The sequence below is a fragment of the Mus caroli genome, chromosome 11, assembly GCF_900094665.2.
Source record: "Mus caroli chromosome 11, CAROLI_EIJ_v1.1, whole genome shotgun sequence".
NCBI classification, from domain to species: domain Eukaryota; kingdom Metazoa; phylum Chordata; class Mammalia; order Rodentia; family Muridae; genus Mus; species Mus caroli.
Genome location: NC_034580.1, coordinates 74280607 through 74308361, shown reverse-complemented (window position 1 = coordinate 74308361; position 27755 = coordinate 74280607). Strand labels below are relative to the sequence as shown.

The window sequence follows — 27755 nt, the reverse complement described above, 5'->3', positions numbered from 1 at the left end:
GCCTCTGCCTCCCGAGTGCTGGGATTAAAGGCGTGTACCACCACCACCACCCGGTGGGATTCAAATTTTTAAAACATAATAAAATACACTTGCAAAGTTCACAATTTATCAATTTTAATAAGCTAAAATAACAAAAGGCAACAGTGAAGATTCTCATCTAGATTTTACCTCCTTCACAGTAGCCGAGAAAGTAGGTTCTGGTTAACAAAGATGCTATGTGTTACCTGTAACATGGCACATATAACAGTTGGAGCACCTGCCACTATGCTAAGTTTTATAACTTAGTTCAAACCAGAAGCTGGAGCTATTTAGCAGTGTGTTAATGGCCATTTTCTTATTGGACTGAATGAAAGAGAACTTCATTCATAAAACGGCAAGATGCAGATTAAAATAAACTTGGAATAATCCCGGAGAACAGAGCCAACACAAGTTTAACTTCCAGGCCTGAGTCTGGAAGCCCTTTCAACTTCACACTCAGTCGATTTTTAACTAGTCTACTTTTAACATCCCAATGCTAAAATAATACCATTAGAGTCAATGGACGGGGAGAGAGAGGTGTTGAGAGCTGGGCTCCATAGAAATACCTATATTCCTAACACTGGAAAGAACTGAAACAGGTGGATTACAAGTTAGGAGCCAGGAAATACTGAGAACCTATGTACCCCATACCCATTTAAAAATATATACATATACATAGTGACCCATGCCTTTAACCCCAGCACTCTGGAGTCAGAAGCAGGTAGATGTCTGAGTTTGAGGCTAGCCTGGTCTACAAGAGCGAGTTCCAGGACAGCCTGGGCTACAGAGAAAAATCACTGTTTTGAAAAAAAATTACTAATAAACTTGCTGCCGGGCAGTGGTGGCGCCTCTAATCCTAGCACTTGGGAGGCAGAGGCAGGAGAATTTCTGAGTTCGAGGCCAGCCTGGTCTACAGAGTGAGTTCCATCCAGGACAGCCAGGGCTATACAGAGAAACCCTGTCTCGAAAAACCAAAACCCAAACCAAACCAAAACAAAACAAAAAAACACTAATAAACTTGCTTAGGAAATATTAAGTTACAGAACAAAGAATTTAGCTAAAGGACTGCTGCCTCCAGCAGGATTGGAAGATTAGTGTACAATGTGAGAAAGAAAACTTTGTATCATAATTGAAGTTTGGGGTTGCTATGAATGTTTCTGCTGAAGTTTATTCACCAAGATTGATCTCCAAAGAGGCTCCACTCCCATAACAAAGAGACAACTCTGACTTACTAACAGCCATTAGGCCCATCCCTGTATCAAAGAACATAATTCTAGGGGGCAGCTCTGGGGAACAGCGCAAGGTCACAGCTATCTTAAGTCCTGGTCAGCCACCACGTCCCCTCTCCGCTTCACAGAGAAAACATAATTCTGCAGATGGGTCAGAAGAATCTGGGTAACAACTATTTTTAAAAACAGCACCAGCCGGGCGGTGGTGGCGCACGCCTTTAATCCCAGCACTTGGGAGGCAGAGGCAGGCGGATTTCTGAGTTCGAGGCCAGCCTGGTCTACAGAGTGAGTTCCAGGACAGCCAGGGCTATACAGAGAAACCCTGTCTCGAAAAACCAAAATAAAAAAAATAATAAAAATAAATAAATAAAAACAGCACCACTGTAATTATGAGTCTGACAATATCTCTCATCCGTTCCAAGTGTAACCTGGGGCTAGACCTGAAAAGGACTTAAGGGTGAGTGTGTGGAATGCATAAGCCTAATGTGTCCATGCTAGTAACATCTTCTATTTGAGGCTGGCCCATCTTTGGGCATTAGCCAGAGTCAGCCAAGTGCTATTAAGAAGCCGTTCCTTCACCTCACTAAGCTCAGTGTACCGAAGATTTATTATTTCTCTAACAGTAGCATACGCCTGTAATCTTTGAGAAGAGCACAGACAGGAGAATCGGGAGTCACAGAATCCCCAAGGACATGACTCAAAGTCAAAGCATAAAAAATAAACCAAATGTGTGTGTGTGTGTGTGTGTGTGTGTGTGTGTGTGTGTGTGAGCGCCTGCCTGCCTGCCTGCCTGCCTGTCTGTCTTCTGGTGCAAGAGATCAAAATCAAACCCTTGCATTCTACTACTAAGCTACATCCCTATCTCAGAAAACATGTTTTATATAAGACATTCATCCTTAATTTACCTGAAAACTAACAAGTGAAACTATTGAAAAGGAAATAAATAGTCCTCTAAACCAGTGCTTCTCAACCTTCCTATTGCTGTGACCCTTTAAATACAGTTCCTCATGGTGTGGTGACCTTCAACCATAAAATTACATTCACTACTACTTCATAAATAGAATTTTGCTACTATTATGAACTGCATTGTAAATATTTTTGGAGACAGAGGTTTGCCAAAGTAGTCATGAGCCACAGGTTAAGAAAGGACCATTGCTAGAGACCATAAGCAAACAATTCAACAATTGAAGAGGAAAGGAAGAAATTGTGAACTGAAGTTAATATATAGTCCAGCCAAATAAAACAACACACAATTATCAAGACTCTTTCTGAAGAAGTTGAAAGTTGGGATGTGGATTAATGAAAGAACACCTGCCTAGCATGACCAAGGTTCTGAGGTCCATCTCCAGCACCATAATCAAAGGGAAAGGGTCTCTAGCCAAGGGGTACATTGCATCCTAGCACTGGGGAGGTGGAGACAAGCAAGACTCAAGGGCTCACTGGCTACTAGCGTATCCCAATCTACCAGTCTGGGTCCTAGTGAGAGACCCAGTTGAGAAAAACCAAATGTCTTAATTAGATTTCACACAATTACAAAAGCAACTTGGGGAAGAATTTATTTCATCTTACAACAGGTCATACTCCATCACTGAGGAAAGTAAAGGCAGGAACTCAGAGCAGGAACCTGAAGGCAGGAACTGAAGCAAAAGCCCTAGAGGAAAGCTGCTTACAGGTTTGCTTCTCACTGCTTGCTCAGCCTGCTTTCTTATACAATTCTCACTGCTTGCTCAGCCTGCTTTCTTACACAATTCTCACTGCTTGCTCAGCCTGCTTTCTTATATAATTCTCACTGCTTGCTCAGCCTGCTTTCTTATACAGTTCAAAACCACCTGCCCAGGGGTGGAACCAACCACACTGCGCTGGATCCTCCATATCAACTAACCAGACTTGCCTAGAGGCCATCTGATGGAGGGGCATCTCAACTAAGGCTCTTTCCAGCTATCTAGTTTGTGTCAAGGTGACAAAAACAAACAAAGCAAGCAAACAAACAAACAAATGGTAATAATTAAAAAACAACCAGGACTAACAAGATAGAGAGGGAGAATTTTCTTTTGGAGTATGGTCCACGATATGTTGTCTATAAGCCAATGTTTGGTCTTACACACAGGCAGTACTAATTAGACTCAGTGGGCAGGCAGGCAGGCAGGAGGTTAAAGGCAGGCAGGCAGGCAGGCAGGCAGGCAGGCAGGCAGGCAGGCAGGCAGGCAGGCAGGCAGGAGGTTAAAGGCAGGACATAAAGGTAGGCATGAGTTGGAGGATTCAGGTATAAAATTACCAAAGAATAAGTAAAATAAATAAATAAATAAATAAATAAATAAATAAATAAATAAATAAATAAAAATGTAAAAGATGTACAGTTCCTGAGGAACGGTACCTTAGGCTGACCTCTGCTCTCACACATAAGTGCACTTGTATACATCTGCATATATATGAACATGCACCACCACAACTTTTTTTTTAAGTCCTGTCATTCACAACTTTTCCCAATTTTCAACTAACTTACTCCCATTAGTTTCTTCCTGTCCTTATTTAATCATCTAAGCCTTTCAATATCATCTCCTACACAAATCTCACATTCAGGCTCTCTAAATTCCTACAATCAATTCCCTACTTCAGAACTTCATTCCCATTACAATTTCTTATTCTCATTGTCTTTAATACTGTCTCCTCAAATCCATCTCCAGTATAACTATAAAGAAACTGTTTAAAACATGTGACCATGGCATTCATACTTAAAGCCTTTCAATGGGTCTCTGTCACACACACACAATAAAGTCAAACTCTTTCAACAGTTGACTGCCTGTCACAAATCATCTAAGCTAGAATTGTGCTGTGTCTAGAGAGTAATAGGGCACTATTAAAAACTTGCATTCTTCACACCCAGAGTGATTTCTGTAGGATAAAAAAATTAAAATAAATTGTTCGCAAAAGTTTCCTCTATCTGAGCTGCGGCTAGAACACTTCCACCTTACCAGGTCCACTGACACTTTTAAGAATCCACTTTATTTTGTGATTATCCAGAAAGCTAAAGAAAAAAGTTCCCCTCAAATTCTAGTTCCCAAACTGCATTTAGAAACATTTATTCATAAGACAACATGTAGATTAAAAACACATAACACTGAATAAAATTATTTTTACTTAGTTTGAAATAGTAAAAACCAGTTCATATTAGTTAATAGATGTACCATATTTGAAAGACATTTTTTCTAGAATTCAACCAAATTCTAATCTACAAGTGTTGATACAAACTTTTATTTATTTTAAATGTCAAATGACTGTATTTATGATGATTTGATTAGAACAAGACGAGAATGGGGGAAAGAGCCAGTCTAGGGCCAGCAAGATGGTTCAGTGGGAGAAGGTGCTACTGTGCATGTCTGAGAACCTGAGTTCAATCCAGGGATGACATGTTGGAAGCCAAAAGACCAACTTCCATAGCTGTCTTCTAACCTCCACTAGCATGTTGTGGCACATGTTATAATAATTAATACAAAACAGTAAATAAAAATATAAACTCTTAAAAATTAAGAGCCATTCTTTAATCTCTTAAGACTTGACATGTGCCAGACAGTTCTCTTGAAAAGCACAGAAAATCATTTCTCATAAATTCATTCAGTAAATTTTTAGTTTCTTCTATGTGCATGCCACATATACAATAGAGGGGAGCACAACTCTTTGTCTTTCTGGATTATGGGTGGTAGAGAAGATAATTAGCAAATATGGCTTTAGAGTTCTAAAATGAAAATTCCCTAACACTAATGAGAAGTAAGGTTTTATAAGTGGTTATGTTTTAATAGATCCTTGAAGAGAACTTTATAGTTTTAAGTTCTTCTGTTCCAACTCTCTCAAGATTTCCACTGTGATTTAGCAGGCAAGCTGAATAGGTTCTAACTAGCTAGATGCTCAGAGCCCAATTATTTATATTATTCTTCTAAAATACATACACAACTCTTCAGTTGAAAATGACTAGGTCTAATAATTAAAAAGTAAGCCTTTTGAGATTTGGTAGGGTGGGGCCTAGAGAGATGGCTCAGCTGTTAAGAGCAGTTACTGTTCTTACAGAAGACTTGGGTTCAGATCCAAGCACCCACATGACAGCTCACAATTCTTTATAATTCCAGTTCCAGTATTCAGTGCCCTCTTCTGACCTTCACATTCATCAAGCACACACATACATGGTAACATATACACAGGCTAATAAATATAAATAAGTACAAAAAATAGATTTGGCAAGCTATAATAGTATCAATAATGTAATTCATAACAATGGACTTTAACAGGTAGAGTTCTACAAAATTTGAAACAACAGAAAGGTAACAAAGAGCCCAGTGGTGGTGGCGCAAATCTTTAATCCCAGCACTTGGGAGGCAGAGGCAGGCGGATTTCTGAGTTCGAGGCCAGCCTGGTTTACAGAGTGAGTTCCAGGACAGCCAAGGCTACACAGAAAAATCCTGTCTCGAAAAAAAGAAAGAAAGAAAGAAAGAAAGAAAGAAAGAAAGAAAGAAAGAAAGAAAGAAAGAAAGAAAGAAAGAAGACAAAGATAAATTTGTATGGGTAAAATATAATTCAAAATTCACTAGTTTACACTTACTGTAGCTCCCGACTAAATCTTCAACTATGAGTCATGGGGATCATGAAAATGCTGGCAATAAGGAAAATTTTCTCAAGTGCAACAATCAAAAATGAATTGGTGGTACTCACTCCTGTTGCATCATGGAACTTCACTGCAGTCTTGAAACAAAGTATGCTTCGGACTGCACATGCCATCATGCCAAACACTTAGAATACCTTGGACAGGATCTAGATTACTGTGCATTATTAAGTGTAATCTTTTCATTATACATACAAAGTTTTCTGTTCTTATAGAAATGCAATGGTTTAGCCTGGCGTGGTGGCGCACGCCTTTAATCCCAGCACTCGGGAGGCAGAGGCAGGTGGATTTCTGAGTTCGAGGCCAGCCTGGTCTACAAAGTGAGTGCCAGGACACCCAGGGCTACACAGAGAAACCCTGTCTCGAAAAACAAAACAAAACAAAACAAAACAAAAAAGAAAGAAAGAAATGCAATGGTTTAATTATAAAAAACAATGGCTTGCAATGTTTTTCTACCATGATCCCTCATCATGCAAATATCAAATCAGCATATCTTTGGATTGAATTGTATTAGAATATTTGACTTTAAAAATTATTCTTGGAGTGAGCTACGGATAGCTCAGTTGGTAAAGCACTTGCCATGAAAATGTAGGATTAAATAGAATTAAAATAGAATTCTATCCCACCAGCCACAGCATACATCTAAAATCCCAGTGTTGGGGAGGAAGAAAAAAGTAGAGCACTGAGGCTTACTAGCCAGCCAAGCTACTCAAAATGATCAATTACGAGAATAAGCCAGAGACCCTATCTCAAGGATTAAGGCTGAGAACAATTGAGGAAAATACCTGACATTGGTCCTCTAACCTACAACTTTTCTTTGAGTTGCTGTTTAACCCCCACACATCCCCACACAAACACACACAGACACACACCCACACGTACATGCACACATATGCGCACACATACAAAATTCCATTTGGAATTACAAGAGAATTTCCAACAATTCTGAAATGACCCTAAACATATCTCTGTCACTTTGAACTACATGTGTTTATGCAAATCAGCATTTTCAACATGACAATTATAAATCAAAATGTCAATTACCTCTGAAACACAATGAAGATGTTCTATGCTCTGCTTATCAAATACTTCAAGGTTTACTTTGATATAAAAATAAACACATCTATTGCACTAGCATGCATATTTGCATTCATTTTAAATGATTTTAGTTTTATTATTTTTATATGCATTGGTGTTTTGCCCGCATGTTTGTCTGTGTGAGAGTGTCAGATTGGTGTTTTGCCTGCATGTTTGTCTGTGTGAGAGTGTCAGATTGGTGTTTTGCCCGCATGTTTGTCTGTGTGAGAGTGTCAGATTGGTGTTTTGCCTGCATGTTTGTCTGTGTGAGAGTGTCAGATACCCTGGAACTAGAGTTCCAGACAGTTGTGAGCTGCTATGTGGATACTGGGAATTGAACCCAGGTCCAACAGAAGAACAGTCAGTGCTCTTGCCACTAAGTCATCTCCCCAGCCCCTTGCATTCATGTTAAATAAATGGTAAAAATCACATTTATGCCAAAGAATTGTTTTTAAAATAATTTTCTTTTTATTTACTAGGAATAAATGTTTCATTCATATATATGAATGGGCTGTGTAAATTTTTCTCTGGCCATGTTAACAAGTAGAAAAAATTTAGGAAGCTCTGCTCTATGTTGTTCATAGAGCAATTTAACTTTTTTTTTAAGTCTATAACTTACAACTACTTTGTTTTTCTTTCTTTTTTTGAGATAGGGTGTTACTATGTAGTCCAACCCTCCAGAACTCAGCATCTTGAGTGCTGAGACTATGGGCAAGGTACCAGCCAGGTCTTGCTCCCACCCCTAAATTAAAAAATAAAATGTTCACAAAATATTAATGAAAGTTAACTACTAATTACAGTGGACAGTAACATACTTTTAAGGAGAAAATAAGTCATATGTATACATACACATAGAATTAGCATATATATGTTCATATAAACATGTTCTAGACAGCTTTGCATCTCTTCCTGAAATGCTTCTGCCAGCATCATTAAAGGCCTTCGGAGACACACTGTTTGTGACTAGACACGCTGCTAACAGTGCTCCTGAACAAACAACTCCCTTCCTAAGAGAAGGAATGCAGCTGGGCTCTAGACTTAAGATGACCTGGTCTCTGGCATGGGCCATCCCCCGAAAGCAAGTGTCCTAGTAGGAAATGGGAGTTGAGAGAGAATTCCACAGGGCTGGTGCTCCTATCTGACAGAGCGCACTTACTCTTTGAATCAATCGTGCTTTCTCCATAGCCAGAGAACAGAAGCCTGGAAATAAAGAAGAGCAGGAGCTGTTCTCACACAGCCTGAAAACTCTCCTGGCAGCTCTGCTTCTAATACTTCCAACTTAGACATCTGTAGTTTGCATGCTTTGATTCCTGAGAAAGAAACAGTACCAGCAGAACCCACTGAAAGATGACACTGCTTAGCCACCAAACCAGGCTTGCTCAGCCTCAGCAGTACTGACATTTTTGACTGGATTAATTCTGTTCTTCACTCCCCCAAACACTGTCAGATCCAGGTCAGATCTCTGACCTCTACCCACATGATGCCATAAGCCTCACCTTCTCAAACTTGTACCTATTACAAATATGTCCAAATATTGTCAACTGTCCTCTGGAAACTTCTGGTTCAGAATCACTGCACTACATCCATAGTCAAAGGTCACTCCATTAAATGGTGTAACCTATGCCATAACCAAGGAGATAAAGCACTGCTACCACATAAAGGAAACATAGAAGATTGGAACCTTGAATCTAAGAAATGTCTCTAACCTCATATTGTGTAAGACCAAAAGTTAATGAAAATCACTACACTACACTGCAGTGCAGTCCACTACACTACACTGCACTTCAGTAGACTACACTGCACTATTCTGTACTGCAGTATACTGCACTGCTGTACATTACACTACACTACACTGCAGCACACTACAGTACACTGCACTGCAGTATACTACACTGCACTATGCTGTATATTACACCACACTATACTGCAGTAAACTACACTGCACTGCATTGCAGTACACTATATTACATGCATACACATGCAGCAGGCACCCAGGACAGACTCATATTCTCCATGATAAAGGTTTAGATTACCACAACAGCTGAGGTCCAAAATGATGGTCAAGAATATATGAATCAGGAAGCAATAGAAAGAAATTACACCTAACAATCCCCTGTCCCCTGTCTCCACTCCCCTATCATGCTGAAGTTACAGTTGCAGGCACATATGTGGCCACCCTGGCCTTTTCATCAGCTTTGGGCTCCACTCTCTAACCCTCATGCCTGCACAGCAACTGCTCAGATCCGCTGAGTCATTTCTCTATCTTCCACAGCTCCCACCTTGCTTTTTGAGACAGAGTCTCTCACTAGAACCTGGAGATACATAATTAAGCTAGACTGGCTAGCCAGAGAGGCCCAGGGATCCACCCATTACCTATCACCAATACAGCAAACAAAACAACAGAAGCCTATGACCTCGTGGATCTGTTTAAACAGTCTGTACTCAACTGAACTGTTTCCCAAAAGGAAATAAGAAGGGGCAGGGAAGAGGCAGAGTCAAGAAAAAGAACACGGATGAATAAGCAAAGAGCCCTGGAGATATAGCAAGGACATAAGAAAGTCTGAGAGTCCTGGGCCTACGTTTTCTAATGAAATAAATGAAAGACCTTAAGCAACTCGTAACGGTGTCATTGCTTCCTAGATGACCTATTCTCTATTCCCTTCTATGGGTTCCAGCTCTTCAGAGGAATTCCCAATCATCACAATTGTCTTTTCCCTTATTTTCTTAGCAAATGACTTTGCTTTATCTTTAAAAATAATCTTATCTGTAAGTGTCCACATGTGTGTAACCGGTGTCCTTGAGGCCAGAAGATGACACTGAGTCACCTGGAATCAAAGTTACAGAGAGGGAGCTGTGTGCTGCCCAAAGCAGGTCCTGGAAACCAAATCTGGATCCTCTCCAAGAGCAGCACTGTTGAGCCATCTCTCCAGCCCCACACTGCAGGGGTTTTGTTTGTTTCTTTGTTGTTTTTGTTGTTTAAGTCTTTGTCTGCTGCCAACTTTCTGAATCCACTTCTACAGTTTACTTTTGATTTTTGAGTATGGACCACAATTTTTCATCATTTTACATCCACAGAAACTGTTCTACTCTGAATATTGCAAATAAAAGAATCTTAAAACTCTAGAATGCAGCTGGGCGTGGTGGCGCACGCCTTTAATCCCAGCACTCGGGAGGCAGAGGCAGGCGGATTTCTGAGTTCAAGGCCAGCCTGGTCTACAAAGTGAGTTCCNAAGTGAGTTCCAGGACAGCCAGGGCTATACAGAGAAACCCTGTCTCGAAAAAAAAAAAAAAAAAAAAAAAAAACTCTAGAATGCATCTGCTTAGACAGTGGGAATTACTATTTCTTCATTAAGCAAAAAGGGTTGAGAAAGATGATCACTGAAATCCAACCAGTGATTGAAGTGGGCCAGGGGTACGCTACACTTTTAATAAGATTCTGTTCATCTCTGGCTTATCTTTTTCCTTCAGCATGTGTCCATAATCAGCCCACTACAAATGTCTATTGCATCCCTGAAATTTTAATTCATTTGGTCGTCAATGTTCCAACAGCCTTCCAGTGTTTTTTAAAATGTTGGTTCTTAAAGTTCATCCAGTCTTTGAACTTGTTGCCATGGTGTATATGGTTGTGCTATCGTCTGTTAAATAAATACTACCTAGAAACCAGGAATCCTGCATATATAAATCCAACAGTGGTTTATAAACCCCGCTTTATAAAAAAACTACCTAGGGACACTTATAACCACTTCCAAGCATCCAGAACTCATATTGTGTCTAGTGGATCCAGGAAACCAGTCCTTTTAAAGTTGCAAGGGAATTTATTTAATGGGAGCATTTCTAAAGAAACCACTGGGCCTACATCCATGACTTCTTGCTCCCCCTCCAAAGCTCAGTACTTGTAAGGATATTTTTAAAAGAAAATACACTACACATAATAAATAAAAAGGCAGACGAGTTAAAATGCTCAAAATTTCAAAGTGACTACAGACTTGAAGACAAATTAGAACCCTTGGTGGCTTTTGCATATATATTAATGATGGCAGTACTCACTGAGCACGTGCAGAGCACCTCGATCCCCAAAAGAACACATATACCAGGTGACCCAAACACATAACTATTGTATTTTTCTCTGATCTATTCTAACAGAAACAAAATGATCTTCAGATGTGGAAGATCATTGCTAAACATCAACAGAATGCTTACATAAAGCACAAAGAGCCCATCTATCTGCTTTATCTAAGTTCAAGTCTACATAAATTAATCCAAGGGTATAAAAGAAACTTGAAAATATGGGAGGGAGATGTCAGTGAACTTTGAGAAGTCATGCAGAAAAAGCAGGCCAGACTTGGAATGAGCAATGGCTGCTTCAAATGTCTAAATGGCTGCGGGTAATGGTGACAAGGTGCTTTCAGTACTATGGGCTTTATGTTCATTACACAGATTACTTCTTGGCACGTCTACAGGAATTTGCCATTTACTTCTAATAATGAAATCTTACATGTTTCTCTCCACATCTTCTTATGTAGTTGCAGCTGTCCTGGAACTTGCTATATAGACCAGGCTGACCTCAAAATCACAAAGATCCAGCTGCCTCTGCCTCTTGAGTGCTGGGATTGAAAGTGTGCACCATCATGCCCAGTTATGAGCAGAGCATTTTTGTTTTGAGTTTAGAGTTTATAAAGTATCTTCACATATATTCCTATCTCTGACTCTCACAAAGCCTGATCTATAAAAAAGGGCTAAGTCTTTCTACAACCAGCACATCCTTCAACATAATCAATAGGGCTCAAACAGCTTGACTTGACCATGGTATAACTCACTCCCATTAAAAAACAATCAGGAAAACCGAGATGAGGCAGATGGTTCAGTGGGTAAAATGCTTGCCATGCAAGCACGCCAACCTGATTTAGACCCCAAACACTCACATGAGAAAAGCAGTGCATGGTGACATGTACCTGTAACTCCAGCACTAAAGAGGAGAGACAGGTGGGTCACATGGCCTGCCAGTCTAACCAAAACAGCACACCAGGTTCAGTCAGAGACCCCGCCTTAAAAAGGTAAAGACCAATAGAGAAAGGTACCTGAAGTCAACCTCTGGCCTCCACAGGAGAATATTTACTCAAGTACACACACACACAGCACAAAAAATAAGTGAAGTTTTCTAATTGCTAACTGAGCATGAGGGAAGGCTAATCTATGCTGAAATCACATACATGATCACTTCAAAACAATGGAGAGGTGGTGAGCAAGCAGCAAATGGGTAGCAATGTGGAAGAAACGGGACTGGGTAAAAGCTAAGTAAAGATACCTATGGGCTTAACGCTAGTGCATATACAGCCATTTAAGATGTATGTGTTCCAGTGTATGCCTGGATGAATGTCTGTGTGTCATGGACATTCCTGGCACTCTCAGAGGCCAGAAGAAGGTGTCTAATATTCTAGATCTATAGTTGCAGATGGTTATGAGCCATCAGGAACTGAGCCCAGATCTCTACAAGAACAACAAACACTTCTAACTGCTGAGCCATCTCTCTAGTCCCCTGCTTTTACTTTTATAGATTTTTATAATAAACTTTAATAAATAATGTGCAAAGTTGACACCTTATAGGTTTATTGTACTAGCAATAGACAAATATAAAAACATAATGTTACCTGAATTTTTCTTTTCCATAGCACTGGGAATTGAAGCCAAGGTCCTGTGCCAGCTAGCAAATGCTCTACTGATAAGCTAGAACACTATTACACCTTGGAATATATATATATATATATAGTTTTTTTTTAGTCAGGGCTTCTCTGTATACCCCTGGCTTTCCTGGAACTCACTTTGTAGACCAGGCTGGCCTCGAACTCAGAAATCCACCTGCCTCTGCCTCCCGAGTGCTGGGATTAAAGGTGTGTGCCACCACCGCCCAGCACACCTTGGATTTTTTAGATGCTGGTCTTGAACTCGCTATATTAACCCCAGAATAGCCTAAAAGTCAGGATTTCTCTCTCTACCTCTGCTGGTCTATTATTGCACACCTGTGCCACTATACCTTTTGTCTCAATATTTTTTAAGTCATTAATTTTACTTAAGTCTCATAACATCCTCTTATAGTAAAATACTGGCAAGAAGCTAGGCATTGTGACAAACCTTTAATTCTAACACTTAGGAGGCAGAGGTGGATTTTTGAGTTCAAGGCCAGCCTGGTCTACATAACAAGTTCCAGCTTAGCCAAACTGTATACTGAGACCCTGTCTCAAAACACACACACACACACATATACACACAAACACACACACACACACAGAGAGAGAGAGAGAGAGAGAGAGAGAGAGAGATGCTAATTATAGACCTCCACTGCACCAAAAATAGACAAATAGACTGACAGACTGACAGACAGACAGACAAAACTTTAGGATGGTGACATAACTAAATGGCTATAAAATGGCTGAAGAACACAAGAGAATGGAGTAGATCTGGCAAATGCTTAGTACCTCCTCTCAAGTACTTTTTAAAGTAAACAAACTTACTGTTAAGTTGTAGAGGGTAAAATTAGAAACACTAAATAGAAGACTAAAGAAGGTAAAATTCCAACTTTTCTTCTCTTTTTAAAAACCCCCTCTTAGTAAGGTCCATGTCTCACACAGTACCCACTAACACTGTTACATTCACCTAGCAATCTTCTAGATACTTTCTTATCTACAGGAAAAAAAAAAAAAAAAAAAAAAAAGTCTATGCCCTGGCTCAGTTTCTCTGTCCCACATCCACCACCACCTAGGTAGTATCTAAATTATTGTTCCTAATACTCAGATAAACATGAGTACTGTGTAAGTATGCCTTAAACCATAGCTAAGGAATACTTAAACTAAAATTTTATTATTTAATATAACATTCGATTTTAATTGGGTAGCAAGGCATAGTGGTTTATGCCTATAGAACCCAGTACTCACGAGGCTCAGGCAGGAGGATCACAAGGTGAAGGCCAGCCTGGACTACAAACTGAATTTGAAGTCAACCTGCCAAAACCTTTTTTCTTTTAAAGTAGACATTATCTATCCCTACTTGTTAACTCAACAGCTATCTAACACTGTCCTCAGCTTTCCTTATCTCAACTCTAGTTGATGACCATTAACAAAGATAGGACCTCAACATTCAGTTAAAGCCTCCATACTGTCCACACTGCTCAAGTCCTAACCCATTCCATCTGCTCACCCAATCCTTCCTCCCTCCACACCAGGCCATGATTTCCCTAACTACTGTAAGCAAGCTCCCTCCATCTCTGTCACCTCACACGTAAGAATGGAGACAAGGTTTAACTAGCCCATTCTGATCCTGAAATCTTGTCCTCCTGCCTCGGCTCCCAAATGCTAGGGTTATAGGCAGGTACCACAGCTCCTGGCTTCATCTTAATCTTTTTGGTGTTTTTTTTTACAATGTGTGTGTGAGTAACTGTACATTCACCCTATGCACATATGTGGAAGCACCCCATGAGCATGTGTACAAGTCAGAGGAAAACCTGGGGGAGTCCTTTCTCTCCATCATGTTGATCCAGAAGGTCAAGCTCAGGTGGTGAGGCTTAGAGGCAAGTATCTTTACCCACTACGCATCTCTAGTGGCAGCTTCTGGTCTAGATAGTGCCAAAGGCATGGTAACAGCCATCTACACCCTAATCATTTCATTATTTATACATCTCACTGAAATCACACTCTCACATTAAACTTACACTGCTGGAATTTAAATTTGAATTTGGGGGTGGGGGGGTTGGGGGGGAGTAACACTGAGCCTTGTGCATACTACAAAAATCCTCTACCACTGAGCTATACCCTCTAGTTCAAGATAAAAATTCATGTTCAGCATAGAAAAAATGAAATGTGTTTGAAAATTATTTTTAGGGCTGGAGAGATGGCTTAGAGGTTAAGAACACTGACTGCTCTTCCAGAGGTCCTGAGTTCAATTCCCAGCAACTACATGGTAGCTCACAACCATCTGTAATGGGATTCAATGTCCTCTTTTGGTGTGTCTGAAGACAGCTGCAGTATACTCTTATAAATAAAAAATAAAGAAATCTGGGGCTGGAGAGATAGCTCAGCAGTAAAGAACACTGACTGCTCTTCCAAAGGTCCTGAGTTCAAATCTCAGCAACCACATGGTGGCTCACAACCATCCATAATGAGATCTGACCCCCTCTTCTGGTGTATCTGAAGACAGCTACAGTGTACTTACATATAATAAATTCTTGGGCTCGAGTGAGCAGGGCTGGATGGAACAGAGGTCCTGAGTTTAATTCCCAGCAACAACATGATGGCTCACAACATTCTGCACAGCAATAGTGTACTCATATACATAAAATAAATAAATCTTTAAAAAAATAAAATAATCACCGGGCGTGGTAGCGTACGCCTTTAATCCCAGCACTCAGGAGGCAGAGGTAGGTGGATTTCTGAGTTCGAGGCCAGCCTGGTCTACAAAGTGAGTTCCAGGACAGCCAGGGCTACACAGAGAAACCCTGTCTCAAAAAAACAAAACAAACAAAAAAAAGTAATCCTAAAAAATATTAACATTGTAAATTTTAAAAAATGAATTACAAAACAATGTAGGGCCACTAGTAGTACATACCTTTAGTTCTAGCACTCAGGAGACAGAGGCAGGAGTATCTCTGTGACTCTGAGACCAGTCTACTCTACACAGAGTTCTAGACCAACAAGGGCTACATAGTAAAACCCTGTCTCTAAAAAAAAAAAAAAAAAATTAGTCAACAATGCTTCTAAGTTGTAGTACTACAACTAACTCATTTCCCCGGTGCCGCCCTGTACTTCCCGTATCCTTAGCTATGAATTACTACTCTGCTTTTAATCTAAGAAATCAGACAAGTATCTGTTAAAGTTATAGCGGAAACAGAACTTATATCATTTCAGATCCTAACTACCGCTCTATGACTAGTTTATTAGTGATGAGGATACTTTTTCAATCAGAAGGCTAGCTCAAAATAGGGACAAAAATTAATACATTCCAACAATTATACAGCATTTGAACTGTGGTGGAAATGAGAACTCTGGTCTTCAATGATTTTTGCTACCAACAGTTGACCAAAATAAAAGTGATAAGCCAGGCATACATTTCGAATATACAGAATGAGTTCCGGGGCAGCCAAGGTTACACAGAGAAACCATCTTGAAAAAACCAAAAATAAATAAATAAATAAATAAATCCTATTTTCTCTCCCCATTTCCTGATAATTCACTTACAAGAGTGCAAGACAAGAACACAAATGCTCCTCTTTCCCTACTCCCTTATGAATTATGAAAAGAGTAAGATCTGCCTGACACATAAAAGCTATTTTCTAGCCCCAACGTAGTAGGAGAAGTAAAATAGAATAAAAATAATACTCTAAAAATCAAGACAATGAGCTGGGGAGCAGTCCAGTTTACAAAGCACTGGCCTGGCATGACTAGAAAAACAGTGTTGCACCGCATAAAACCAGGGGTACCTGCCGCACTGGACTATAACCCCAGCACTCTGGTGGTAGAGATGGATCAGAAGTTCAACGTCATCCTCAACTATGTAACACTTACAAAGGAAAATTAGAGAATTGCTAAACAGAAAAATAGAAACTGAAAAAAGTAGAGAATCAGAGATAAAAGCAAAGCCACCCCAGAACTCACCAGAAACCACTTTAGTACTACCAAATTTTGAAGAGCTGCTCCAAGTATATCAAATTCTAAGTGAAATGTACTATACAAACCAGATGTGATGTTGCACATCTGTGACCCTCCCCCAACACTTGGGACATAGAAGCAGGAAAATCACAAGTTCTAGGTCATCAATCTAAAACCATATCTTAAAAATGAGAAGAAAATCAACTTATTGATACACACCTATAACCTCAGCCTCCAGAAGCTGAAGCAAGAGGTCAAGGTTGAGACCATCCTAGGCTACCATAGACCTACCTCAAAACTCAACAGAAGAGGGTGGGGGAACAACAACTGGGAAGGCAGCTCAGCAGGTAAAGCGCACACCATGCAAGCCTGGCAACCTAAGTTCAGACACCCAAAGGCAGAAGCAAGGAAATGCATCTGCAAGTCTGTCCTCTGCACTCCACACATGCACTGCGGCACGTGCTCATCCACACAAACAAGAATAAATAGTTTCTCTGTGCAGCACACATCTGAGAGAGAAGCAGCGTCAAGGTATCCCTCATCTTTTTATATACAGAAATGATCATTACCAAACTTGAAAGGAGAGATACAATACTACATAAATTGGATACATTCTTGTGACTAAAACTTCCTACCATGTACAAGATTCACTCTTAGGATACTAAATGAGCCCAAGATGTAACTAAGACAGGTGTTAATCCCATTTTACAGATGAAAGAATAGAAAACTGATACAGAGGTAAAGTGGCCAAGGTCACACTGCTACACATAGTGAAGGTAAACCCAAGGTGTAAAGAATCATTTCCTTCCGTATGTCCCAATTACTTTTGAGGACAATCCAAGAAAATCTGTCAACAAGCAGAAAAGCATCACTTGAAAATGTTATGAGACATAATCACTGAAAAGATCACTAGCTCAGTATACAATTTTGATTAAAAACTAGCCATTCTTTTTATTCAGAATTGTACTGTCATTGACTAAATTAACATACCTTTTACACTAGTTATACCACCTTACTTGGTTGTTGGGCAGAGGGGAGGGTGAAGGGAACCATTTCCTCTCAGAAAAGTTCTCTAAAATTTAATAGGATAAAACATCCAAAGCTGTAAGCCATGAGTAAGGGCAGGCACCAGCTTGCTGGCTGTAGTAGCAAACCTCAACCAAATTGGAGGCTCTGGACTATGGTCTGTGCTCTATAGAAAGATACACTTAAACTTCAGTTAGCATCCGAAGTCATTGCTACTGCAAGGGAATCAATACAATCTATGGGGGTGGGGGAATGTAACACTTAAGTCTTCATTAAAACTAGGTGAAATTTCAAATTAGCTTGGGGCTATCTGTCTCAACAGTTCTTTTGATAATATAACCAATGGCTCAGAAGTCACTTTTACTTACACTCAAACCATGCATACATATCATAGGTATATAACTTTTTTTTTTTCCTTGAGACAGGGTTCCTCTATATGACCCTGGCTATTCTAGAACTCACCATATAGACCAGGCTAGTCTTGAACTCACAGAGATTCATCTGTCTCAACCTATGGAGTGCTGGGATTAGAGGCATGAGCCACCACAACCAACTTACATGTAACATTTTAAGTGGTCAAATATATGCAGTGTACTGCATACACTCTAAGACACCTCAGTGGGGTGCACTAAAAGCCAGTTCTTCAGCACACCTCTGACTACTGTTAACTACAGACTCTACCATAACAATACAGGATTTACAGGGTGCTGAAACCACCCAACAATTCACATTCACTACAACTTTTCTATTTTCAAGGTCAAGCTCTGTCTGATCTTTCCCTTCCCTAACAAAACGGGGGTGTTCTACAAGAAGGTGGATGAAACAACCCGGTGCTTTTATAAACAAGTCAATCCCTGCAAATAGCTTAAGATGCTCATATTCTACTTCAGTATTGATCCTAAGCCTTTTAACAGTTTAAGCTGACCACAATCCTCCCCCTTCCACTTCTTTTATAGAACATTCTCCTCCTTAAACTTCCATTTAAAACAAGAGCCTTCCTATACCTCTCATTCCTTGTCTTATACATAAGCACAAAACTCCCAACGAAAAATAAGCATGGCATATACAGGAAAAGCCTGTTTTCAATTGAAACACCATATCCTTAAGAAGCATGCTGTTATAATTCAGTAATATGGCTCGTACAGAAAGAAGGTCACAACACCAACCTGAACACTACAATGACAACGCATGCCCACTGCAGTCTGAGTAAGTTAAAGAATAAGATGAAAAAACAAGGCATGATAATGGCTTACTAGGTATCAGAGCACTAAGTTTTCACGTTAAGAACAGAATTCTTCATGTTAAGCACCTTTTTTCAAAAGCAGACTGAAGAAAATAATCTTGGGATATCAAGGTAGCTCAGTGGCTTACTGCTAAGAGTGCAGACCTGAGTTCAATCCCTGGAACTCACACGACAGAAGAGAACCAACTCTTGCATTCGGCCTGACCTCTGTATGTTGTAGCACACAAACACACACACTAATAGCAGTAGTAATAATGATGATGATAATAATTATGATGACAATAATAATAATAATTTTGAGCCAAGTAAAAATTCTGTAAAAAGCCAAACTGGAATATTTAAACTAAAGTACAACTGGCCCAATGCCGGCCTATCGCACACAGCCTTGCTTTACTATACTTGTCAAACTTGAAGACCATATTATATGTATGCCACAAACTAGATGCTAAAACAGAGAAAAGTGGATCAGTGACTGGAATCCAAACATTACAAAAGATGCTACCAGTACCCTAAGTATTTATCAATAAATGCTAAAAAATAAGTGTAATATTCTAACCAACAAGCATAACAGGGAATAGAGACCAGTCACTCTCCTTAATGAAAATGCAATAAACAATAAGATGTAAGGAAAATGTATAATAAGCTTATATTTGGTTACCATTATAGACTTTCAAAGTGCTCACATTCTCTATTCAGATGACTATGCTAATAAGGTATAGATTCAAGCCAGCATGGAGGCAAAGGCAGGTGAATCTATACATTCAAGGCCAGCCTAGTCTACATGGTAAGTTCCAGGTCCAAGACAGCCAGGGCCACAAAGAGAGACCCTGTCTCAAAAAAAAAAAAAAAAAAAACAAAAAAAAAAAAAAAAAAAAAAGACAGCAGAGTGGTGGTGGTGGCACACACCTATAATCCCATCATGTAGGAGGCAAAGGCAGGCCAGCCTGGTCTACAGAGCAAGTTCCAGGATAACCGGAGCTACGCAGAGAAATCCTGTTAGCATATTAAGATCATCAAATATTTAAACTTTAAAGAACTTTAAAGGCTTTTCTGCTGGATTCCCTTTCAATAAATGAGGACAAATAGGATCTTTGTGAGACCCACCAGCTGGCATATGAAGAGAAACATTGACTAACAGCAAAACTCAGGCTCCTATTTAGAATCTCCAGCTCAGTGACAGGCAAACCTGTTAAAAAAAGAAAGAGCACATCTGGCCAGGTGCAGCCCACCGCTGTTACTCTAGCACCCTGGAAGCTTAGGTGGTGGAAGCCAGCTTCTGCTACTCAGTGAGTTCATGGTCAGCCCAGTCTACGAAGTAAGACCATCTCAAAGAAGGAAGAGGAAGGGGAAAGGGAAGAAAGAGGAAAGGAATAAGCTCTTCGCAAGCTGATTATCATACTGATACCGAAGGGTCTGAATTCGTACATATGAGAAAGAGCTGTGTATTGGGAACTTGAGGGAGAGGAGCATTACAGTGGTTATTACAACTGTGAAAAGACCACTGTGTTTCTCCAAAAGAAATCCTTTTCAAAAAAGCTGCAGTCTAGGAGGGATAAAGCAGAGCCAGTTGTCACAGCTATACAGAGAGGAGTGAGCAGACAGTAGATAGATAGGCAGTGTCTGGCAAGGAAGGGAAGGGAAGCAGAGTTCACAGGAGAAAGCCAACCAAGGACACAGTTCCTTCCCAAAGGAAACCTAAGTTTAAAAAGTTTAAAAAAAAAAAATCTAAATAAAGAGGAAGACTGGGATGCCAAATGAGAAACAGCAAGAAGAAATTACTCTAAAAGAGGAATTCCAAAAGAATAAACACTATGCCTTCAACATAACAGATTATATTTATTTTTTCAATGTTCTTAATGCCTAATAAAAATTGCAGACCAGGAGTTAGGGAGGATAGATCCTTTTTATTAACCCAGAGTAGGTTTGAATTTTTACAAATCTTTGTGGCCAATTAGCATGGGATTTGTAACATTGAAGATACATGCTCATCATTTTATACAGTGAACTCTCTACCACATAGTATTCAAAATAGTCTGATTAGTATTCAATGTATGAGGATAACAACATGCTATTATAAATTTTAAAATTAGATTTTCTACAGTCAGGCCTGGTGGTATATGCCTTTAATCCCAGTCCTGGGGGGAGGAGACGGCTGAAGCAGATGAATCTCTGTGAGTTCAAGACCAGGCTGCTCTCCACGCTGAGTTCCAGAAGAACCAGAGCTACAAAGTAAGACCTTGTCGGAGAAAATAACTGGATTTTATTATGTTAAAAGTTGTCGAAGTATTTTTTACTTCCATAACTGGTTCACTTGCCTAAATATGGAAAATAATTTATTACACTTATTGATATTACTTTGGGGCACTCGAGTGGCTCAGTGCAGCTTGTGGCAGTCACAGAACAAATATAAGGGAATCAAGTCTCCCCTTCCACCAAGTGGGTCCTGAGGATCCAAACCCAGGTCAGCAGGCTTGGAACAAGTGTTTTCACCTGCTGGGCAGCTCACTGAATGAAACTACGGCTTTAGAGCTGGAGAGACAGCCAAGTGGCTAAGAGTACACATGCTCTTCCCAAGGACCTGAGTCACTGCACCCGTTAGGTGGCTCACACACTCACATACATACTCATAACTAAAAAAAAATTTTCAAGACAGGGTTTCTCCATATAACCACCGTGGCTGTCCAAGACCTCACTTTGTAGACCAGACTGGCATGAAACTCAAAGATTGTCTGCCTCTGCCTCTGAGTGCTGAGACTAAAGGCAGGCACCAGAACACTCAGGACTAGATAGTGAGACTTTGCCTCAAAAGCAAAACACAACAGTAAACTCTTCTATCAACACTTCATGGGTTATTAAAACAGTCTGTGAGATGCTTAGAAACAGCATTCCCTAATGATCTAGCCATTTGACACATGTCACAGGAAGGCTCTCTGAGTCTGCTATGCCATTTAGTCTCTCTGTTTTTCACTAAAAACGAAGGGGTGGGGGACCCTTCAACAGTTAGTTAAACTTGAGTGGGAGAGGGGCTGGAGAACTGGCTCAATGGGTAAGACTGCTTGTGGCTCTTTCAGAGTCCCAGAGTTTGGTTTCCAGTACCCAAGTCGGACACTCATACCCACCTATAACCTCAGGTCCAACAGATCCAGTACCTTCTTCTGACCTCTGAGGGTACACACACACACAAATAATAAAAAATATTTTAGATAAACCTAATTTGAACTGGCCATTTATCACTTCTATAATTAACAAAAATTTCTGAAGGTAAACCTTGAATACCTTGTTTTGCATCTCAAAATCAATGTCTTGACTGCTCTGGAACTCCAAATACAAATCTGGCTGGCCTCAAATTCAGAGAGCCCATGTGGGGCAGAAGGCATGTGCCACTATTGCCAGCCAGAATTTACAATTTACCAAGGATGAAAAAGCCTACTGTGTACTGACATTTGTATATGAGAATCTTAATTATTTCAATTGCTTTAAAGTTTTCAGTTGGGCTGGCGAGATAGCTCTTCTGAAGGTCCCGAGTTCAAATCCCAGCAACCACATGGTGGCTCACAACTATCCGCAATGAGATCTGATGTCCTCTTCTGGTGCATCTGAAAACAGCTAAGGTGTACTTATGTATAATGATAAATAAATCTTTGGGCCGGAGCTGCAAGCAGAGGTCCTAAATTCAATTCCCAACAACCACATGAAAGTTCACAACCATCTACACAGCTACAGTGTACTCATATACATAAAATAAATAAATAAATAAATATTTAAAGTTTTTAGTTTTCTTGTTGTCTATAGTTGTTTCTCTGGCCTCAAGGAGTGGCCAGCTGCTTTCTTTCTTTTTTTTTTCTTTCCTTTTTTTTTTGGTTTTTCGAGACAGGGTTTCTCTGTGTAGCCCTGGCTGTCCTGGAACTCACTTTGTAACTTTGTAGACCAGGCTGGCCTCAAACTCAGAAATCCACCTGCCTCTGCCTCCCGAGTGCTGGGATTAAAGGTGTGCACCACCACGCCCGGCTCTTACTACATTTCTTAAAAGCTTGTAAGAAAACATTGTACCGAATAATTTATTTTATGTATCTTTCTCTTAATTACAATATAAGAGATGGCAAAAATGGTATGTTAAAAACTAATGTCCTTAACTTTTAATAAATGATAATGAGTCTGATCCTACAACATATATAAACAATATATGGTATTAAACCATTCATCATTCTACTTTTAAAATTCAGAGCATTTCTTTTCCTTATATGATAAATATGGTCTAGAGACCAAAGGTAAGAGCTGTAGGAAAAAGCCAGACATAGGCGTAGCAAATGCATGCAATCCCAGCTCTTTGGGGGCAGCGACAGAAGAGTCAGCAGATCAAGACCACCATCAGGTGGATAGCAAATTCCACAACAGCCTGAGCTGCAAAGCAAAGAGAAGCAAAGCAAAGCAAAGAAAAAAGAAAATTTGAATTTAACTTTTAAAACTTAGCAAAAGTTGGGGCTGAGAGAGGACTTAAGTAGTTAAAAGCACTTGCTGTTCTTCCAAGTTTTTTTCCCAGCGCCCATGTCCGGCAACCCATAACTGCCTTTAACTCCAGATCCAAGTGATGTGGCACTTTTCAGGCTGCCACAGTGTGTGACTTAGTGAGTGTGAGTGTGTGTATGAGTGTGTGAGAATGTGTGTGACAGTATGGAAGTGTGCATGTGAGGTGTGTGAGAGAGTATATGTGTGCATGTGTGTACATAAATAAAAATTAGCCTTGTTTTAGAAATCAAGGTAAATGGTGAAGTGAATGGTTCCCAGCCCCCGCCCCCCCAAGATGCTGCTCTCTGTGAGTTCAGTCCTGGTTTGTCTCCAGCAGATTCCCAAGCCCCCGATGCTCAACCCTTTAGTACAGCTCATCATGTTGTGGTGACCCCCAACCATAAAATTATTTCACTACTACTTCATAATTTTGCTACTGCTATGAATCATAATGGAAATAGCTTGTGTTTTACAATCGTCTTAGGTGGCGCCTGGGAAAGTGTCTGTCAAACCCAAAAGGGTCTCGCCCCACAGGCTGAGAGCCACTGGTCTAGGCACATTTTAAATATGCTTTTAAATGTATTTAATTTTATGTGTATGAGTGTTTTGTTTGCATTTATGTGCACCACATGCTTGCCTGGTGCCACAATTCAGAAAAAAGCATTAGATCCCTTGGCACTGGAGTTATAGACGATTGTCAACTACACTGTGAACACTGTGTGAATGCTGGAAATCAAACCCAAGTCCTCTGCCCCAGCAACAAGTGCTCTTAACTGCTAAACCCACCTCTTTAGCCCCTTAAATCCCCCCCTTTTTTAAAAGTTCTACACAGCCAGTCTTTTCTATCAAGTGTAGAATCTAACATTCTACTTAATGTTCTACTGAAGTCTACTGCTCTATAACTGGGCCAATTTATACAGTAATATTTACTTCCTCGGGCGGATTACTACAACAGTTTGTTCTGATGCCTTTTGGTCTGGAAACCAAATGAATGAAGTCTCTGACAGCTATAAAATTTTAATCTATGCAGGTTTGGCGTGGGGGGGGGGGCGCTGAGACAGAATCTCCCTGAGTAACCTTGGCATCCTGGCATTTAGTCTGTAGACCAGGCTGGCCTCCAACACACAGAGATCTACCTGCCTCTGACCTCCTGTGTGCTGAGACGAATTTCATATAACCACCACATTCAGCTCTGTGTAGGTTCCCCAATGTCCTCTGGGTAGACTTCCTCTGTTGGAGAGGTCAAAAGATTGAGTCCTATGAAAAATGTCTGCTGGTCAAATTAAAGAAGAAACCCTTCCCCTACCTGTCAGCTCCCATAATCAGTTTTGTGATTAAACCCAATAAACACAAGAGATTGGTTCAATTCTAAACAATTCTCTCATTAGAGGACACCCCCTGGCAGAACTGTAACAAAAACAACCATCCTTTAAACCAGCCCCAGCTATCTGTAGATAGCATCAAATTAAACTAGTTCTCATAGACAAAAGGCTACGTGTGGGTTGCCTACTCATCGGCCTTAGAATTTTATGTGTGGAAAACTCAGCGAATAAAAAGCAACCTTCCTAAACTACAAAACTTTTCCCTCCATCCCAACTAGTCTCAATGAGGGTTCTCTTGTGAAGAGTCAAAAACAAGTCAAAACAACAACAAACCATGGGCACAGTTATTGGCCCTAGGACCACATCCTAGCTGTCTAGTCTGTAGCTAGATCTTCCCTTTGCTTTCACCCTTCTCCCCTTACTCCTGGAGTCTCACTTAGGAAAGCCAAGATTCATCCTGGGACTGCTGGCAAGCAGGGACTGGAGAGGGGGGTGTGATCATCAAGCAAGGAAGGAGGGGGGTGGGGGGGATCATTTCAGAACTACGGTTCCCCTGCAAACGCAATAGGCAACCTTGTGTCATCCGGCTATTAAGGATGCTGGTGCGAACATCATCCAGGCAAGCTGACGCCCCGAGCAGAAAAGTAAGAAAACCTGTGCTTTCCCTACTCCTGCCCCCAAGGGGCAGCTACAGAAAATGGGGGTGGGGCAGGATATTATCTTGCTCCTACTGGGGATGCATACACAAACAGACCGGGGGTTCCTTCGGTTATCCCCAGTTACGAGGGTGGTGGGGGTTAAGGGAAGAGGGAACCCCTATCTACCTCCTTCTAAAAGGGGAGAGTTAAGAGAGAACGATTAAATCCAGATGGAGTGGCCCTGAAAGCGCCCCCAGGTCACTCATCCCCGCACCAAGAGCAAGCGGAAGGGCTGGGATAAAGGGGATGGAAGGCTGGTCACGGGCAAGGCCCCACCCCCCCGGTTTAGGAGGGAAGGAGAGCCCCGGCTCAGAGCCGAATCCCCGGGCCGTCCCCTCGCGTCGCCCCCCCACCCCCCTTCCCGGCCCTTCCTCGGTCTGCGGAGCCCCCGGCAGCCCGAGAGGCAGCCGCTCCTTCCTCCCCTCACCCACCGCGTCCCCACCCCCACCCGCTCCCACCTCCTGCCCGCCGCGGCCCGTTACCTGCTCGTCGAAGCGGCTGACCACGGCCTGGACCCATTCCACCGGCCTGTGTGCGGCCATGTCCTCCCCGCGACCCGGGGGCGGTGGAGGGCCGGCGTCCGGGGCCCGCCGGAGGGCGGGCGGGCGGGCGGCCGGCGCGGAGGTGAGGGCAGCGGCGAGCCGAGCGGCTGAGGAGTGCGGGCAGCTAGCGTTCCCACGGGGGTGGGGACGGGGGCCCGCGCGGCCCGCCGGGAGGGGGACAGGGGAAGGGGGCGTTGGCGAGGAGACTGGGGGAGGGGTGGGGAGGGGAGCCCGGGGAGGGGAGGGCGCCTGTGGGTGGCTCTCCCCACTAGCGCCGTCTCCCCTCAGCCATCACAGTCCGAGACGCCGCCATGACACCCCACCGGAAGTGGGATCCTTTCCACGGCTCGGGGAGAGGGAGAGCGAGCGAGCTCGAGATTGAGAGCGCGGCTGGGAAAGGGGAGGGGGAAGCGAGAGGGAAGGGGCCTGCTGCGCATGCGCCCGCGGCCGGCCGGTTTCATTAATGAAAAAGCGAGTCCTCCTGGAGGTGACGTCACCTAACTCCTCCGGGCCCGGAGGCGCGCGTCCCTCGTTGCCGCGGGTCTCCCCACCTAAACTGGCGCGGGGCTCTGGCCAGAGAATCTGAGGCGACTCCGGTGCGTCGGCTGTCATCGCCACCGCCGCCTCGAACAGCCCTTCCCCCGCTGGCCTCCGGGCTTGGATCGCTCCCGGGGTTAGAAGTTAGGGTGTCCTGAGGCTAGGCTTTCTCTCCGACCGCTGATCTCTGCCGCTGATCTGTCCCGGAGGCTGGAGTCAGTCCCTCTAGGCTTTCTTCACTTAAAAATGTAAGGCACACACCGCCACGCAGTCGATGGGGCTTCTGAAGGCTGCTGAAAACGGGTAAAAAGAAGGCCAAGAGAGATTCCGTGATTTTTTTTTTTTCTTTTTAATGTCGCTTAAATTCCAAAGCAAGGCCCAGTGGTGATCCAAGTTGGAGACTAGAATTCCCCAACCCGAAATTCCTCAACTAAACTGACGGACAACCAAGTTAATAAAACTTTTTGCACGGATGATAATTCAGATTGAAGACTAGTTAACCATACTGTAAAGACCTTTAAAAGGCCTAACATTTATGCCTTTCAGCCTTTCGAGCAAACCTTTCCAGTAGGACTCAGTAGCCTGACCTATCTGATGAATAGAGCACTGGAGGTTCCAGGATACATGCCCAAGGGCTGATAAATACCAAAATGGTTTGACTCTAAGAACAAATCGAGAAGGATGGCTCTCCAGAAACAAGGGCCTTCCCAATGCCCAGAACCAAAATTTGAAGGACTTATGTGGAATTGGCTGTGCACACTTACAAAAGAGGATAAATCCAAAAGATAGTTTGCTCGGGGCTAGCCTGGTCTACTTGGGGATTTCCAAACCAAGCAGAGCTACAGGGTGAAGCTTTCTACTCATCGGATGGGGAGGGAAAGGCGCTCTGACACTGGACTTTGAAATAAGTTTTCTTCAATGACTTGAGTTAAGTCAATGTTAAAATGTGTTTAGAGGCAGGGTGTAGAGATGCTCGCTTTCATTAGAGGCAAGCAAATCCTCGTGAGTCAACCACTGCTCCATAGTGTGGCCTTGTCTCAAAAACAAACAAAAGTGTGGACACGCACTCAGACGACAGCCTGCAGCCATCAACCATTAGCCACATAGGAAGATACCAACTGTGTGATAAGATGAAACGAAACCACAATTTTCATTTCACCACAGAAAATCCACAGAGCTAGTAGCCCATGTACAAAGTGATATAGTTGTAAAAGAAGTCTCAAGTCTAGGTAGGTTAGTGATCTTCCAAGATGCAAATTAAGTTAATGTTT

At 41.8% G+C, this 27755-nt stretch overlaps 1 protein-coding gene across 6 annotated transcripts in view; it reads right to left on the bottom strand.

Annotated features, from left to right (window-relative positions):
- The window catches only part of Nf1 (neurofibromin 1), a 248756-nt gene extending 222429 nt beyond the window's left edge, over positions 1–26327 (bottom strand). For 4 of the 6 annotated variants that reach the window (XM_029483490.1, XM_029483495.1, XM_029483493.1 and 1 more), the window contains exon 1: positions 25888–26005. In XM_029483490.1, the coding sequence (XP_029339350.1) occupies positions 25888–25947 (60 nt within the window). In that variant the 5' untranslated portion in view covers positions 25948–26005. Of the gene's footprint in view, positions 1–25887 lie in introns of all 6 variants that reach the window. The other 2 variants (XM_029483492.1, XM_029483494.1) reach the window with 1 other exon arrangement.
- Between the last annotated feature and the right edge of the window lie 1428 nt (positions 26328–27755).